This window comes from Oryx dammah, unplaced genomic scaffold (assembly GCF_014754425.2).
Source record: "Oryx dammah isolate SB20612 unplaced genomic scaffold, SCBI_Odam_1.1 HiC_scaffold_23, whole genome shotgun sequence".
NCBI classification, from domain to species: domain Eukaryota; kingdom Metazoa; phylum Chordata; class Mammalia; order Artiodactyla; family Bovidae; genus Oryx; species Oryx dammah.
In genome coordinates this window covers 90,943,219-90,962,391 of record NW_024070207.1, presented here as the reverse complement: position 1 = coordinate 90,962,391, position 19,173 = coordinate 90,943,219, and the positions used below count along the sequence as shown (strand labels likewise).

The 19,173-nt window shown below is 38.7% G+C and overlaps 1 protein-coding gene across 1 annotated transcript in view; it reads right to left on the bottom strand.

Annotated features, from left to right (window-relative positions):
- The window catches only part of MAOB (monoamine oxidase B), a 116,138-nt gene that overhangs the window by 65,078 nt on the left and 31,887 nt on the right, over positions 1-19,173 (bottom strand). Inside the window, exons 2-3 of the mRNA XM_040266149.1 lie at positions 9,134-9,228; positions 7,392-7,529 (exon numbers count right to left, since the gene is read on the bottom strand). Of these exons, the coding sequence (XP_040122083.1) occupies positions 7,392-7,529; positions 9,134-9,228 (233 nt within the window). The remainder of the gene's footprint in view (positions 1-7,391; positions 7,530-9,133; positions 9,229-19,173) is intronic.

Below are 19,173 nucleotides of genomic sequence, written 5' to 3'. Positions count from 1 at the left end.
TATTGCTGAAGCCTGGCTTGGAGAATTTTGAGCATTACTTTACTAGCATGTGAGATGAGTGCATTTGTGCGGTAGTTTGAGCATGCTTTGGCATTGCCTTTCTTTGGAATTGGAATGAAAACTGACCTTTTCCAGTCCTGTGGCCACTGCTGAGTTTTCCTAATTTGCTGGCATATTGAGGGCAGCACTTTCACAGCATCATCTTTCAGGATTTTAACAGCTCAACTGGAATTCTATCACTTCCACTAGCTTTGTTCATAGTGATGCTTTCTAAGGCCCACTTGACTTCACATTCCAAGATGTCTGGCTCTAGATTAGTGATCACATCATCAGGATTATCTGGGTCATGAAGATCTTTTTTGTACAGTTCTTCCGTGTATTCTTGCCACCTCTTCTTAATATCTTGTGCTTCTGTTAGGTCCATACCATTTCTGTCCTTTATCAAGCCCATCTTTGCAAGAAATGTTCCCTTGTTATCTCTAATTTTCTTGAAGAGATCTCTAGTCTTTCCCATTCTGTTGTTTCCCTCTATTTCTTTGCATTGATCACTGAAGAAGGCTTTCTTATCTCTTCTTGCTATTCTTTGGAACTCTGCATTCAGATGCTTATATCTTTCCTTTTCTCCTTTGCTTTTCGCCTCTCTTCTTTTCACAGCTATTTGTAAGGCCTCCCCAGACAGCCATTTTGCTTTTTTGCATTTCTTTTCCATGGGGATGGTCTTGATCCCTGTCTCCTGTACAATGTCATGAACCTCATTCCATAGTTCATCAGGCACTCTATCTATCAGATCTAGGCCCTTAAATCTATTTCTCACTTCCACTGTATAATCATAAGGGATTTGATTTAGGTCATACCTGAATGGTCTAGCGATTTTCCCTATTTTCTTCAATTTGAGTCTGAATTTGCTAATAAGGAGTTCATGATCTGAACCACAGTCAGCTCCTGGTCTTGTTTTTGTTGACTGTATAGAGCTTCTCCATCTTTGGCTGCAAAGAATATAATCAATCTGAGTTCAGTGTTGACCATCTGGTGATGTCCATGTGTAGAGTCTTCTCTTGTGTTGTTGGAAGAGGGTGTTTGCTATGACCAGTGCATTTTCTTGGCAAAACTCTATAGTCTTTGCCCTGCTTAGCCATCATGGTCAACAAAAGAGTCCGAAATGCAGTACTTGGATGCAATCTCAAAAACAACAGAATGATCTCTGTTCATCTCCAAGGCAAACCATTCAATATCACAGTAATCCAAGTCTATGCCCCAACCAGTAACGCTGAAGAAACTGAAGTTGAACGGTTTTATGAAGACCTACAAGACCGTTTAGAACTAACACCCAAAAAAGATGTCCTTTTCATTCTAGGGGACTGGAATGCAAAAGTAGGAAGTCAAGAAACACCTGGAGTAACAGGCAAATTTGGCCTTGGAATGCAGAATGAAGCAGGGCAAAGACTAATAGAGTTTTGCCAAGAAAATGCACTGGTCATAGCAAACACCAGGTGGCACAGTGGTAAAGAATACACCTGCCAATGCCCTAGACACAAGAGACTAGGATTTGATCCCTGGGTCAGAAATCTCCCCTGGCAACCCACTCCAGCATTCTTGCCTAGAGAATTCCAAGGACAGAGAAGCCTGACGGGCTACAGTCCATGGGGTTGCAAAAAGTCAGACACAACTGAGCACACATGTAGTCAAGTAGTTGGACTACTTGGCCATACTCCATGATGATATGGTACAGCTGCTGTAAACTTTTCCCACAAGATTTTAAGCCACAGGCTTGTTTCCTTTCATGAACTTCACCACCATAACTGAACTCTATAGATTCTCTACCCTCTACCTTCACTCTAATTTAAAACTCTGTATTACCCACAATTCTAACCATTGTTAAATTTATCCAGATGTGTGTGCATGTGTGTTTTTACATAGAGACTATGTTTACAGATTTTGGAGAAGGAAATGGCAACCCACTCCAGTATTCTTGCCTGGAAAATACCGTGGACTGAAGAGCCTGGAAGGCTACAGTCCATGGGGTCGCAAAGAGTAGGACACAACTGACCGACTTCACTTTCTTTACTGATTTAATCATATTTTAAATTCTAAAAGGAAATCTTGAAGGCTTAGAATAAATTCCTCTCATATCCTCCAAATATTCCCCCACATTCAGCCACTGAAAGCATCATCCTCATCAATTACATGTCAAAAATCTGCTTGTCTTTCATAAATGCAAATTAGCACTTTGTTTTCCAAAAGAACTTAATATAAGCTTCAGAATGATCACTAGACAAATAGGTTTTGCCTGCTGAAGAGGAAATTACTATTCTACATATTTAGCAGGGGGGATATTCCCATGATGATAAGACATACCTGTTTCCAACAAGTAAGAAATGAAGTGGAGTGGAGGTGGATATGGAAGAGAAGGTTCAGGAAGCCCATCTCAGAACCAGTGAGCTCTGGGTGGCATGTGTGAAGTTCATGGGAAAATGGCAGTTGTTCCTGGGTGAAATACAAGATTTTGTCCAACCTGTTCCTGGATTTTTCTGTCATTGTGAGAAAAGCACACCCTCGACTTTGATCCAGACTTCTCTGGATTAATAATGTTGGAGGGAGAGGCATGCAGAAAGGGAAACTAGGAGTCTGAAGAAGACTGGACACTCCTGGTCTGTTGATTTCTGTAAGATGCTGAGGTCCTACATCTTAGGATGGTTTTCATTCGCCAAATGCGATTCAAATTTGAGTATTTTCTTTTTCAATGTCTCCTCTAATTCTATTGCTGTTCCTCAACACGGAGAGACAGTGATCTCTTCAAAGAAGTTCACCCAACTGGTCTGATCGCTAGAGATCTAGTTTCTACTCTATGCCTTTCTGTCCTCTGAGGGTACCGTATTTTCTATTGGCTTTTAGTGTTCTCAACAAATGGAAAAGTTCTTCCAAATGGTGCCTCCTCCACAAAGTTGTTTAACCAATAGCAGTTGTAGCAGTGACACGTAGGCAAAGTATTTGAGAAATGGCTCCTCATCCCTTCAAGCATTGATATTGACCACATACAACACAAAAGGTACTTTGACAGTGATCTTGGCTTCTGCTCATTGGGAAGTAGACTAAGACCAGAGCATCTTTTTTTTTTTTTTTCTTTCTTAGTTTATTGCAAGAGCTGAAGTTTGGAAACACACAACTATCAGTGTGAAATTGGACTCAAGTTTAAGTCATGCTACATCTTTACATTCACCAGACTCCTAACAGTTCAGCCTTTGGACCTAAAGCAATTGCATGCATACTTTCACTTGACACTAGTTCTAAATTTCAGACTTATAAGACTTCTGAGACAGAGAAACTCTGAATGTCAATAGCCTACATTGTACAAAACTCCTTCAAAGTATGAGCCTGAAAGAAAACAAACAAACAAACAAACAACAACACAATAACCACACATGTGAGCATGCAAATCCCCAGACACAGACACCCAGACACAGACACAGACACAGACACAGACACAGACAGACAGACAGACAGACACACACACATACACACACACACACACACACACACACACTAGATAAAAGAGGAAGAGGCACAAAGAAAATACAGCAACATTCCTTAAGAGGTTTATATTTCTTGTATTTTTCTCTTTAAGTATGAGTTAGTCTCTAAAAGGGGACATTTTTCACAAGTCATTTCCAAGGCATGTAAACAACTGCCTTCTAAACCATCCTAGCAGAAATCAACATGACTATCTGTGAAATAGATTATAAATTTGAATAGATGTTTCACAATAATTGTTAAGCATGAAGGACTGCATCACTGATTTGAGAAGTGTGGAAAACACTTTCTAAATTATATAGATGTGAGCTTAAGCAATCATTTTCCCACTGATAATTAAATCCTCTTATAGCTTGGTACCACATTTTTGATTCACGAACAAGGGTTTGGAAAGTCACTTTTTAGCAACGTAAGACAGATCTACTGTAGCACTAAAAATGAGTACCACTCAGTATACAGAAACATTTCCGGAGATCAGAGGCAGAGAGCAAAACGCCCTGTATATCACAACACATCAGGGGTTGATGAATGCTTGTTATGGGACTAGCATGGGCACAACCCAACTGTCAACAGACCACTTCTTCTAGTACTATCAGGGAACTGGTGATACTGAGGGTCCTTGTTTCTTGGAAAAGACATCCTTCCTTTGGATAGCTAGCCTATCACGGGCTGCTATAGCCCCTCACTCCTCTTTGTGAGTAGCAGCAGCAACCATCCATTTCACCAGTTTCAATTCCAACCACCACCTTCAAATTCTTTAGCTTAATGTTATTAAGACTGCATGTAAAACTCTGTCTTACGTTAACAATCATGTAAGAAATTGAAAAACACAGAGTCCTTGAGCAGGCTGATTTGAAGAGCAGGATCTGACAATATGAGAAGTAACACACTTGATACTCTTGACATTCTCAGGTTTTGGGTTGAGAAATACAATGCAGGTCCACTGAAGAAACAAGGCACAAATAGACTAGATATTTGCATGAATCATTGTTTGCATTTGGGAACAGTAGTTGTTGAAATAGGTAATAGGTAACATCCAAACAGCTAAAGTACTTCCTACCATTACAGAGGAAACAAATTTCTGAACTACATTCTTTGTCATGTAGTAGGAGATCAGATGTCAGAGGTCTGGTCAGTAATTCCAGAAATGGATGGAAGCATCTAAGATGCTTTTTACAGATTCAAAAGAAGAAAAACAACTTATAAGCAAAGACATGGAGGTGATTGTGGTGGAGAACAAATTTTTAGTTTATGGAGGACTTTTTTGCTCTAAAATCTTTATTATTATTTATTATCAAGTAACACTTCACTGGATTCAACCAGTTTTCAGTGGACTGAAAACTGAAATCTTTGTTTCATAAATTCATTAGTGCTTTAATTGTCTCAGGATGAGAATTAAAGAGTAAATATATCAAACATATACACATATGCATATGGATACAATATTTTTAAGTGTACTGATATTTCTTATTTCCTCCAGCAGAGGTCAGAAAATAGCAATACAGGAACATGAAAATCTATGTACCAAAAGAATATTTTAGAGTGATTTTCTCTAGATAAGATTATTGAAAGGTTTTTTAAATTGTTTTTCTCTACCCAAGTTTTCTTCTTATATTTTTTACAATAAACCTGCTTTCCTTTTGTAATAATTTGAAAGCAATAACATTCATTTGAATTTCATGAAGACCAATGTTGGCATATGTATTTATTCTGTATCAAATCAGAGATAGTGCTTAATTATTTTCTTAGCTACATGTGGATTATACGAAATAGCTAAAGAAAGAAGCATATTTGGTCATCACTGTGAGAAATTCAAGTATAACATCCTTGCCACAATTGATGACTATGAGCAATCTCTTTCAAACAAGGAACATACTGTCGGCAGAAAGATTTCCAGAAAAAACAAAGCGTCCTGAACATAGCCCCTGACTGCCAAGAAACTCTGCCGGCACAAAGACAGAAAAATGAATTTAATTTCTAGTCATCATCTCCTTTGTCCAGAGAAATCTAAAAGAGATCCTAGTGTTCTGGGAATTCAGTTTCTGCAAGTCTTAAATGTTAGGACATGAAGACAGAAGAAATCAGTCAAGATGATCTACATATAAAAGCCGGGAACACAATGAACGATGTTTACAAAGAGTTGTTGATGAATGTTCAATAAATCACACTATCACCATGCTTTATTTTCATTTCTAATTCATGTGTCTCTTTTCCCACTAGACACATATGGAAGCAAGGTGAAAAGGCTCATAAAACAAAATCTGAAGGTCTAACAAAACATTTCTTATAAATGTTACCCACATTATATCAGATCAGATAGATTTTAATTTTCTGTTTCATTACACAATTCACAACATATAGTCTATTATTTGTCCTTCTTAATATTATCACCCACAAATAATATACACGTCAACACTATTAAGTGATTCAAAACTAACTGTTCATAGTATCTTCTGTCTCCTAAGGGTATAATTTTTTCCAGTGTGGAACTTGTCTCTATATTGCTCAATTCCATTTAAGGAGATAAGTGAGGAAAAGAGGAAAGATTGAAATTAAAAATCTCTGCCAGTCCTTCTGTGGGACTTCAGAGTAGGATCCAGGACAGGTGACTGTTTGTCAGAGAACGTCAGTGATATTTTGGACCAAGACAGAGATGCTGGGAAAACAAGCATCAGGGAGGTGTGAAAAGAGTCTAAGGGAGAAACATGGTGGGAGACTGGAATCCACAGAAAAATGTGGCCAGTGAGAAATCACCAAGGGCACCCGGTTTGAAGAGCTTCCTAGAATTACAATGTCCAATATTCAGTTCTAAGTTGTTTGTTTCTGTGATTGAACCCCTCACCCCCACTGTTCAAAATTTCAGTCCAGTATACTGTACACAAATGCTCGGGGTAGTCCAAAGAAAGTCAAGACAAAGAGGTGAATTCTAACCCAGGTTGACATAGAGCAAAGGAAAGAAGCAAGTCACAGGCCACGAACGTGAATGAGCATATGTGTCATGGAAGCAAGAACCGTGGATCACAAATGATCATGAGAATGTGAGACCCAGTAAACTCAGAAATTTGAGGGAGATCAATGGAGCTTTCCCACAGACGAAATTTGGGATTGGACCTATTTTTATGTAAATCTCCAAGAGAGTGAATTTAGCCTATATATAGGACATAATAACCAAATTTCAAAATAATTACATTAGACATATTGCAAATACTCTATCACATGATGTCTAAGATAGCATTTGTAAAACTGTACACAAGTTTTTGTATCACATGAAAGAGCCCTAATTATTTTAATAGTGGTATTTAATAAATCACAAATGTTTTTACTCTATTGGTTTTGTTCAACATGTTACCAAATGGTTAATACCACTTCATCAAAAACCTTCCCAAATAGGTTTAGAATTAGCCTTTGATAACAGTAAAAAAAATTCTTAGAATGGTTGAAATATACTTAAAAATACATATGCATCATTCAAGGATGAAGGAGATTGTCTGAGGGGAGGATCTGGAATTTGTACTAATATATGGAAATACCGAGGAGAAGGCAATGGCACCCCACTCCAGTACTCTTGCCTGGAAGATCCCATGGGCGGAGGAGCCTGGTGGGCTGCAGTCCATGGGGTCGCTAAGAGTCAGACACGACTGAGCGACTTCACTTTCGCTTTTCACTTTCATGCATTGGAGAAGGAAATGGCATCCCACTCCAGTGTTCTTGCCTGGAGAATCCCAGGGATGGGGGAGCCTGGCGGGCTGCCGTCTATGGTATCGCACAGAGTCGGACATGATTGAAGTGACTTAGCAGCAGCAGCAGCATGGAAATACTGATAGAAAAATCTCCAAATCCTTCAAAGGTTGGTCCAAGCTTACCTTTGTATGGTGAATCAGACGCTCTACTTCATTCACTTTGTAGGTCTCCAATCCTAGCTCCTTGGATAATCTTAAGATATGATTCTGAGTTGGCCCAACATAAGCTCCTCCAAGGTCCACATATTTAACTTTTTGGTTCTGTTTCCCATGGAAAGAAATAAAAATAAATATTTGTGAAAATGTTATTCTTAAGATAAAAACGATAGCCCTAAAAAAAAAAAAAGGTAGATTGGCATTTCACAGGTTCTAGACACACCTTGAGGAGTATCTATAGAAAGTTGGACTCTGTTCTCAACTCTACCTCATTCATGCAACTAAATGGTTATTGCATCATTCCTAATTTTAAAGCAAAATTGATTGGACTTGAAATAAGCAAGAGATTTCTGAACCCCATCATTCTCACTACGTACCACAGTGCTCTGGGTTTTACTGGCTTAGATTTGTAAACTATGAATTATTGATGAATTTCTCTTTACTTAGCATTTCTGGCTAATTTTGAGGCACCTAATGCTAGAGGAAAAGCAAGAAAGGAAAGGACCACTTTTTTTTATTGAAGTATAGTTGATTTACAATGTTTCAGGTGTGTAGCAAAAAGATTCAGTTTTATGTGTGTGTGTGTGTGTGTGTGTGTGTGTGTGTGTGTGTTCTTTTTCAGATTCTTTTCCATTATAGGTTACTAGAAATTTTTTATATACTTCCCTGTGCTTTATAGTAGGTCCTTGTTGTTTGTCTATTTCATATATAGTAGTGTGTATCTGTCAATCCCAAACTCCTAATTTTAATCCCAAACTCCCTTCCCCTCTATTCACTTTGGCAACCATAAATTTGTTTTCTATGTGAATCAGTTTCTTTTTTGTAAGTTCATCTGTATCATTTTTAAAGCATCTACATATAAATGATATCATATGATAATTCTTTCTTTGTGTGACTTTCTCTACCTAGTATGATAAAATCTAAGTCCATCCAGGAAATGACCATTTCTTTTGTAGTTTGTTAATTCAGATACTTGAAAGATAGCATTAGAAAGATAGCATTAATTTAAACTCTTGAAATTGCTCTTATGTTCAGTAGAAAGGTTTTCATATGGTTTTGAATTAGCTTCATTTGCAATGACTAAGGACCAACCTTTAAAAAAGAGTGAACACATCCAAACAAAACTGGATTTCTAATAGTCAGAGACACTAGAGCAGGTCCTCCTTTTGTGCTTTTGTTTGTTTATTGTATGGTGGTATGGTTTAGTCGCTAAGTTGCATACAATTCCTGAGATCCCATGGACTGTAGCCCACCAGGCTCCTCTGTCCATGGGATTCTCCAGGCAAGAATACTGGAGTGGGTTGCCATTCCCTTCTGCAGGGGACCTTCCCGACCCAGGGATGGAAATTGGGTCTCTTGCATGGGCAAGTGGATTCTTTACCAACTGAGTCACTATAGCTCCCCCACTTAAAAAAAGGGGGAATATATATTTCACAAGGGCAGGGTATCTTTGTTTTACTCACTAATGTATGTCAAACATCTAATTATTGATGCAATCATTTATGGGGAAAGTGCCAAGTGTTATGAGGCAAGAAGAGAAAAGGGACAGAAGAAAGCCATGGAAAGAAAGCAAACTGAGAGGCTGTGGAGTGTTTTGAAGTAATTTTCACTCTCTTGAAAAGAGTCAAGTGAAGTTCAAGACTTTCAGAAAGAAAAAAGGAAACTCAGTTTCAGGGTCACATTTTTCCAGCCCATTCTTCTTATCTTACCCTAAGGGTGTAAGTCCTGCCTCCCACACGGTCCCGGGCTTCCAGAACAATCACATTCAGGCCAGAGTCATGCAGAAGTTTGGCTGCTGCCATACCTGGTAGAAAATACAAGAAGAAATCAGAACCAAACACTCAACTCCAGATAAGCTCCCCGTGCTAACAGCCAATGATTAAAGTCCATGTTGGCTCATACACATAGCGTATCATCACGTTCAACTTAACCAACTTACTGGTGTCTAGGGTTTCTCTATAGAGACCCAGATTCCAAGTCTGCGAAACCAACTGCTATTTCTTGAAAGAATAAAAAAGGGTTTCATTTTTAGTAAAAGTTTCAAACCCTAAAAAACTTCTTTGGTCACTATATCAAAATGTTTATCTTTAAAGACTAAATTACATGATTATGAGTCTGACAACATGAAAGAAAACACAAAGCCCCACAAAAAAGAAATGTATAAGCCCCAGCAAACCCAGGACCAAATGGAGCAACTGACTTCATTCTCAAGGTAAATCTGAAAATCCAATAAATTTAAGTGAAGGAGCGAAGGGGGGAGTCAATCTTCAAAGCATGTGAAAGGACCTAAAATTCACTATTAAAACTGAACTTTTGGAAGTTGATGTAAAGTTACAAAACCAAAGACATAAAATGCACCTCATTTAATTGTCCTCATTCCCTGTAGGATCCATCACTGAAGAATAAAATGACTCCATTCATTTATTGATCTATTAATGTAGTAAAAAATACTTTATGCCTACTACAATTCCAACATCATGAATTCAACATAACAAAACAGCTTATTGAGATAATTTACATACAATAAACTTTAACCAATGAGTTCAGTGAGTTTTGATAAAGTATAAAGCTTAGTGTAAAGTTCAAATATGTAATTTTTGGTATAAGTACATCCTGAATGTAGTTTTTGATCTCACAAATCTTAAAATTCTGCATCTTTAACTTACAGAGTTTAGTAAGAGTTTTTTCAGACAAGATAACTGGTATTCTTACCACAATGAATTGAATTTACTCAGTTCCAAATACCTTACTCATTTGCTTTATGAAATCAAATAAAATCAAGGAAATGCCAAGATGCTGTGCCTTACAGAGAAATGAAACAATTTCTACCTTGTCTTTTAAAAATAATAGTTCTGGAACTTTTAGATGAAATGGCAACCCACTCCAGTGTTCTTGCCTGGAGAATCCCAGGGACGGGGGAGCCTGGTGGGCTGCCGTCTATGGGGTCACACAGAGTTGGACACGACTGAAGTGACTTAGCAGCAGTAGCAGTGCAAAAAAGCAGAGAAGGCGATGGCACCCCACTCCAGTACTCTTGCCTGGAAAACCCCATGGACGGAGGAGCCTCGTAGGCTGCAGTCCATGGGGTCGCTACGAGTCAGACACGACTGAGCAACTTCACTTTCACTTTTCACTTTCATGCACTGGAGAAGGAAATGGCAACCCACTCCAGTATTCTTGCCTGGAGAATCCCAGGGACGGGGGGGGGGCCTGGTGGGCTGCCGTCTATGGCGTCGCACAGAGTCGGACACGACTGAAGTGACTTAGCAGCAGCAGTAGTGTGAAAAAGGGCTTCCTCGGTGGCTCAGTGGTAAAGAATCCATCTGCCATTGCAGGAGACACAGGTTCAATCCCTGGGTTAGGAAGATCCCCTGGAAGAGGAAATGGCAACCCATTCCAGTATTCTTGACTGGAAAATTCCATGGATAGAGGAGCCTGGCGGGCTACAGTCCATGGGGTCGCAAAGAGTCAGACACGACTGAGCAACTGAGCACAAGTACAAGTGAGAAAAAAAAAATCCCTACAAAAATAGCTCATATTCCTATAGTGTGCACCACATTTCAGATGCTATTCTGAGTGTTTTATTGTATCAATTCAATGAATTTTCACAGCAATTCAATTTAAAAGAAGGTACTACTGATATTCCCATTTTATGGCTCAGGCAACCGAAGCACAAAGAAGTGTCCAAGATCACATAATGAGCCAGCAGCAAAGCCAGGCAGTTTCACTCCAGTGTCCGCTTCTATAACCACTATGAGCATTGGTTTCCATGGGGCCATGGAGCCATCCTTTTCATAGATCGCATCTCTCAATTTCTGCTTCAGGGAGAAATTACATTTCAAAAGTGTTTTTCACTTTGTTTGGGTCACCATGTTTTGAAAGCACACTTGTATCTTGTGGTTTGATAAGAATCCACGGAACATAAGAAATGAGTCTACCGTTGAAACCATAATGAAAAGATGAGGCTCCATTCACCCTCTGTGAACTGTCCTAAAAGAAGAAGCCCATTTTTTTTTTTATGAGGCTGATGTGACATTTCATTATTTGAGTTAATCCACCTTCTGATAACTGTCCTTGGGGTCAAGGCCAGAACATCCAGCAGGTGGTGGGGTGATGGTGCCAAAGTCCACCCCCCCACACACAGTGTGCATGAGCATTGCACAACCCTAATTTAGAAATACAAGGCTTGGCTTTTTAACTACAGTTTCCCAATTTAACCTCCATAAGGAAAAAAAAGAAAACCTTTCTACTGAATCTAAATTGCCCACGACTCAATGCCATCTCTCTTATCAAGCATCAGTTCAACAAATGAAATATGAAAGAACATGCAGCCAGAGTAACAGCAGTTATCATGGGATTCAGATAGACTTGCTAAGCATGTTGAGGATATTGTGTGTTTCATTCTGAGCCACTTTTTAAGCCTCAACAGGCTTAGCAAGTCTATTATATTCCACAAAAGATACTACTAAGTAAGTACCTGATGCTATACAGAAACATTTACTAGAACGAGCCAGGGTCTTATCAAATCATTGACTAGAGTTCTCTAGGTTCGTGTGCCTTAAAAAGGCATAAATATAAATTACAAAAGTATCTTTAAATAGAGCAATACAAAAATATGTTGTGGGAAATACCTCACAATTTGTCTCACTCATGCTCCTGTGGGGTGGTATTCAAAATGCTTGTTGGACATCAACTGACAAAGACTGATTTGAAAAATAATTGACCCAAATAACAATAGCTTAAAGAAAGTCCTTGCGGTTTGTTTCTGTTCAGTCGCTAAGTTGTGTCTGACTCTTTGCAACCCCATGGACTTTCCTGTCCTTCACTATCCCCTGGAGTTTGCTCAAACCCATGTCCATTGAGTTGGTGATGACATCCAACCATCTCATCCTCTGCATTTTAGGAAGAGGGAGTTTTAGGGTACCAAAGAAACTGAGGAGTTGGAGTCTGGTCTGGAAGTTATTAAGATTGTCAAGATGTATAAACAACAAGGTCTTACTGTACAGCACAGAGAACTATATTAAATATCCTCTGATAAATCACAATGGAAAAAACACTTTAAAAAGAATGTATGTGTGTATATATATATAGAGAGATATATATAACAGAATCACTATGCTATACAGCAGAAATTAACCCAAATATTGTAAACCAGTTATATACTCCAATAAAAATTTTTTTAATAAAGAAAATTTAAAAAGATTGTTTACATGTAGTTCTCAAGGGAGGGGCTTCCCCAGTGGCTCAGTGGTAAAGAATTCGCCTTCTAATATAGGAGACAAGGAGATGTGGGTTCAATCCCTGGCTTGGGAAGATCCCCTGGAGGAGGAAATGGCAACCCATTCCAGTATTCTTGCCTGGAAAATCCCATGGATGGAGGAGACTGGTGGGCTACAGTCCACAGTCCATGGTGTTGTTCAGTGTTACACAACTGAGCAACTGAGCTCTCAAGGGATTCCTCACTGATGACTGGCAAAAGGATTAATGGTTTGATTAATCAAAAGATAAGCAAACAACTAAGGACCCAGAGCCCCCTGGGCTGACAACAGGGTTGTTTCCCAAGAGTTCATGTTTATGTCAGTAATTTGGAACTTTTAACACATTTTGCCATAAAACAAAAATAGGAAAGATGGTATATTCTGTTGGAAGTCTGAGAATTTTAAAATGTAATACTATTGTGAAAAATAATATAAAGTAGAAACACCAAACAATGTAATCAGTGCTGTTGAAACCCTTAGGCAATCATTTCCTGACACAATGCAGTAACAGCTAAAAACAGGAAAAGTAAATATCTACGATAATAACAAACCATCATAAAGCACTGAACGTTGCTTTGCTCTGTGTGAAGAAGTAGCATTTCACATAAAAAAAAAAACCATTTGATTTTCACCACAGTACTGACAGGTATTATTATCCTCATTTTAAAAAGAAAAAAAAATGGAGATTAAGAGACATTCACTGACTTGCCATAGACTATACAATTAGTAAATGGTGAGGGTTCAGCCCAAAACTGGAATTCTTAGCCACCACCCTTGGACCAAAAAGCAAAAGTTAAAAATGTAGTAACTCTATACACAGATTGATGCAATGTCTTAAAAACATTCTGCTGCCCATCTAAACAGAAGAATCTTAAAATATTGGTTTTTCTTTTAAACAGAGATTTAATTTTTGCAATCAATTTGAAAGTGAAAGTAAAGTCTCTCACTTGTGTCTGACTCTTTGTGACCCCATGGACTGCATGCAGCCTGCCAGGCTCCTCCATCCATGGGATTTTCCAGGCAAGAATACTGGAGTGGGTTGCCATTTCCTTCTCCAGGGATCAAACCCAGGTCTCCCACATTGTGGCAGACTCTTTAGGCAACCAGCATAGAAACAAGTACACAATCGCTGCCTACTTTTAAAAAGCTAATAAAAACTTGAGTTTAATATGCAGGATCAATGAATATTTCACAAACAAGTGATTATTTGGCACTTTCAGAAGTAGCCCCTATGTGTCCTAGACAGGTCGCTGATAAGATCACCTCACTTGTTAGTTCTAAATGGTGCAGGATCTATGGTATTTTGCTTATTCATCCAAAGGAGACTCCCTGAGGCTGACTAAATGGTAGACGAAAGCCTAATGGCATGAAATGATCAAAATACTGCATCTCCCTTTCCCCGTAGTTCACTTGGAAAATGTTTTCTCAAGGTGATGACTATCTCAATTATTTGGATATTTCAATCTGTATTAGATACCCAAATTATTTCAAATACCTAGAAATCAGTGGTTTGCAGCATTATTAACATTCTATGTGTCCTGTTTTGTGCCACGGAAAAGGGCTTAAGAGTTAGAGACTGTAGGAGACTGAAAAGTACACAGGGCAAGGAACAAAACGGCCTCTTCTAAGAGTCTTAAGAACAGTGAAGGAGCTGGGATTTGAAGGAAGATAAAAATCAAAATCACCATCTGCCTCACTCTTCGCTTTGTTAGTCTGTCTCATGTCCTTCCTATCAAAAGCTGATATTTAACAGAATTTTTCGGCATTTTGAAATACAAGGCTAATTGTTCTGAAAACATTATCAAATATCAGTACTTACATGTTACAAAGGACTTTTTCTCAGTTTAAAGTTACCAAAAAAGTATCATGTTGATCAAAACTGAGAAAAAAAAAAATTCATGGTACCTCAAAGCATCTCTAAACTTATAACACTAGTAAACCTTATAAGCACGCTCTTAGGAAGGAAAAAAGCCAAAAACATGCAAATAGCCCTCATCACCTCTGTCACCTCTGACAAAGCAACGGTTTTATGAGAAAATTCTAGAAACAACCAAGTGACCTTCTAATCAAAGAACTGGAATTCTTTGATGTCTCTACAAAGAATGCCTTTTCAGTTATTTAACACATACACACACACACAAAAGAGGCTGGGATAAGAAGAAAAAATATCACCAATGTGAGACTAAATTCATTAAAGGAAAGTGGCATTTATAGGTACAATTCAGACATTAATTGCTGAACTCTTCAACATGGAGTATAGAGGCAGGTGGACATGGGTTCAATCCTTGGTCAGGGAACTAAGATCACACATGCCCTGCAGCACTGCCAAATAAAAAAGAAGAAGAAAAAAGAAAGCTGTGATCAGTGTGTTCTCAGGAAAAAGGAGTCAGTCTGGACTTAAACAGGAGGAACTGTTTGGTCAAAGCATTTCTTAATGAGCAGTTTAGTGGTTTACTTCCCAAAAGACGGGAATATTTTGAGCATTGACTACATGCCAGTTTCAATTCCAAATGTTTTACATAGAAGAATTTATTTATTCTCCTAACAACTCTATGAAGTTGGCAGATGTAAAAAGCAAAGCACAGAGAGGTCAAGTAATGTGCCCAAGGTCACACGGCTGGCGACCAGTAGAGCCAGTATTCAAATCTAGGCAATGTAACTCCAGAAAACAAACATGGAAAGCAGTCTTCCTCACACTAAATGATGAAACACTGAAAGCCTTCTGTAGAACATCACGAACCACATAAATACCAGGGCCACTGCTAGCACATTCCATGCCCTTGTGTAAATTACAGGAAGAAAGAAGAAATTACACTCATAGCAGGTAAGTTTCAAAAAAGCATCCTTTCTTCAGGTGAATACAGCTCACATTGATGCTTGGCTAGCAGTGTGTGGGCTGGATTGCATCCCCCCTCTTTCACTGCATCAGCCTGAATAGCTCATGCTGTGGCCTCAAAATTCAGAGAACTTATTTCCTGAATGATAAGAATTTAATTACCTAGTCTTTGTGTTCTCAATGTGAGTACACAGTTGGCACTTACCTGGATTCATTTAATAGCCTTCAGCAAAGGTGATATTTAATTACTTAGTCAAGAAATAGACAACTGCCTGCAGTGGTGTCTATATAACCATATTTAACATAGTATAAGAAAATTAAAATGTTTATGCACATTGAAACTGATTTCTTCTTGTCACACCAGAAATGGTAAAGGGACTTTACCAAAGAAAAAGAGCTGGAAAGAAAGCCAGCCAATCAATTATAATAACCACCTTACATTGGTACAGCACTATAGTTTCCAATACTCACACACATTCAGTTCTTAACAATAAGCCTTTGAGACTCGTGTTGTTTATCCTATTTTTCAGATTAGAAAATGGAGGCTCAAAGAGATTCTCAAGGGCTTGCTCACTGTGACACAATTAGCGATGGCAGAGCCCAGTCTAAAGTCTAGCTCTGTTTCTGTCTCCTGGGTGTTTTTCATTAGTCACATGACTTCCTATAATATACAAAGGCCAAAGTTGCTTAAAACAATTTCTCAAACTGTTCTGAGTTTTAAAAACAGAATATTTCTTTATTGACCTTCTTGGAAAGGATATATTGATAAAAACCACCTTAAGCATATCAGTGTGCAAAACCCCAGGACCATGTCATTCACAGGCAGACGTGAAGACAGTAGGACACCTCCACTAAACTACTGATTAGGAGATGCTTTGGCCAAACAGTTCCTCCTTCTTAAGTCTAGACTGACTCCCCTTTCCTGAGAACACACTGATCACAACTTTCCTTTTTTTTTTCAGCAGTGCCACATGGCATGTGGGGGAATCTTAGATCCCTGACTGGGGATTGAACCTGTGCCCCTGCTTTGGGACTGCCGAGTCTTCACCACTGGACAACCAGGAAGTCCCACAACTTTCTTGAAAACTGAAATAACACATGCTATAAACCAAACATACCAATGTGCATCATCCATTTGATCACGGAGAAACAAAGTCTAGAATAAGATTATTGACATCTTGCTCCCAAATACGAAAAATGTAAGACTCCAAGCCTTCTTGGAAGCCCTCTGCTCTGTTTTCTCTTAGACAGTCAAAATATACAACCCCCAAAACAAATGGCAATAGCTGCTAAAATACAGGAGACCTTTACTGAAGCCTTAGGCCGTAGGATGATTTATGCTCTTGAAAAGGAGAGAAAAAAAAAATCAAACTTTCATGAGTTGCCATAGAAACCTTTCTCCAGATGTGCTGCTTCTGAAATACTACAATGAGACTGCCTTCCAAGGCCTTTCAGAATACATCTGCTGCTGCTGCTGCTAAGTCGCTTCAGTCGTGTCCGACTCTGTGTGACCCCATAGACGGCAGCCCACCAGGCTCCCCTGTCCCTGGGATTCTCCAGGCAAGAACACTGGAGTGGGTTGCCATTTCCTCCTCCAATGCATGAAAGTGAAAAGTGAAAAGTGAAAGTGAAGTTACTCAGTCCTGTCTGACTCTTAGCGACCCCATGGACTACAGCCTACCAGGCTCCTCCATCCATGGGATTTTCCAGGCAAGAGTACTGGAGTGGGGTGCCATCGCCTTCTCTGAGAATACGTCCAAAACCATACAAATCATTTTATCACGCTTTATATGTAAATTATTGCATTTTCCTAAAATGTCAGCCATCATCATGAGTCTTGTTTCATAGCCAAGCTCTTGTCTTTCTTTTAAGTATGAAAGGAGTGGGGTAATCTTTTGTGTTCTACAATCGTGGTGGACAAAATTTGTTCTTGTCTTACATCAGTATGATCTCCCAAGAAAAAAGGAGACAAACACATAAATTCCAGCTTGGCCTTTCCCAAATACGTGTGTTATAGTCTTCATTTTTTTAATTGGCACATAAAACTATAATCATTTAATTCACCTGCCTTGAATTCTTTTGGAAATTCAATGGAATATATATAAATAAATAAACACACTCCTTTAGCAATACTGTTTTTGAAGTATCAAAAGTAATCATATGATTCCACCATAATTTCCCTGACTATGATTTAAGGGTGAAATATCTCATTGCCATGATAGCAGCCCTCCTATGGATTACCAACATGATCTAAAAAATTTTTTTTACCAATATGGTTTTTAGAATCATGAACATCCTTAAAGTAGAATATAAAATTGCAGAGATATCATTCCCACTTCGGCTCACCCACTCTCTACACCCTAGTCTCTGAAAGAGCTGGGTGTTACAAATGCCCAGAAAAGGGTCAGAAGTCTGCTGTAGAATACTTTTAGTACTTCTCATTTAAACAGCTCCATTCACCAAAACTGAGATGATCAACTTGGAATTCCAGAAGAGAATAAAATGTGGGCATTGTTAAGGAAAAGAAATTTGGATGAGATTAACAAGTAACTGGAAGAAATGAAGTTACAAGGCAGTCACTTGGGAGCCTAGTTTGGAGCCTGGCCCAGGAGTTTTACTTCACCTCAGAAACACTCTTGTGAGCCAGAGACCAAGGCAGTCAGTGGTGTGCAAGGATTAGAGTGAAGGGAAAACAGAGCCTCATTCAAGGACAAGGCATTCTGTAGAAAAGCAGGAGTCCTCACCCGTCTAGCCCTCACTTTCCCCGTCTATAAAATGAAGTGATTAGATCAACCCCCTTTCCATTCTGTGATTAGTCTACATGAGACAAGACAGCAACTTTAAATAATCCAAGATTTCATGATATAGGTGGTGTCTTCACAACCCCAAAGCATTATCCCAAAGCCTGTCCTGTGGAGAATGAAATTTGAGTGACCTCCAGAGGTGTTAATAAAAAACATGTGATTTTTGTGCTCTGCTGGAACCAGGAAATGCAGATTCAAACAAAGCTGGTTGAGGATAGGCATGCTAAGGTAATTAGAGGTAAAAGGTTCTGATGCTGTCATTTCCTCTGAAATGCATCACAAAATAAGAAGGATTGATGGATCAAGAGCAGGACGGATAGATAGATAATATGGAATAAGGCAAATACAGCAAAAAAGTTAATCACAGAATTTAGTTGGTAGGTATATGAGTGTTGACTGTATAATTCCTTGAAATTTTTCACAATAAGAAAGATCTGGGGCAAAAAACCATTAAATCAAGTAAGTGGTCAAAAGGTACAAACTTCCAGTTATAAACTAAGTCATCGTGATGTGATGTATAGTATGGTGACTATAATTAATAATACTATATTGTACATATGAAAATTGCTAAGAAAGTAGATCTTCAAAGTCCTCATCACGAGAAAAAAAATTCGTACCTGTGTGGTGAAAGTGAAGTCGCTCAGTCATGTGTGATTCTTTGCAACCCCATGAACCAGTCTCCTCCATCCATGGGATTTTCCAGGCAAGGATACTGGAGTGGGTTCCCATTTCCTTCTCCATACACATCCACACACATCACCTATGTGGTTATGGATGTTAACTAGACATATTGTGGTGATCATTTCATAGATATACAAATATTGAAACTTTATGTGGTGTACCTGAAACTG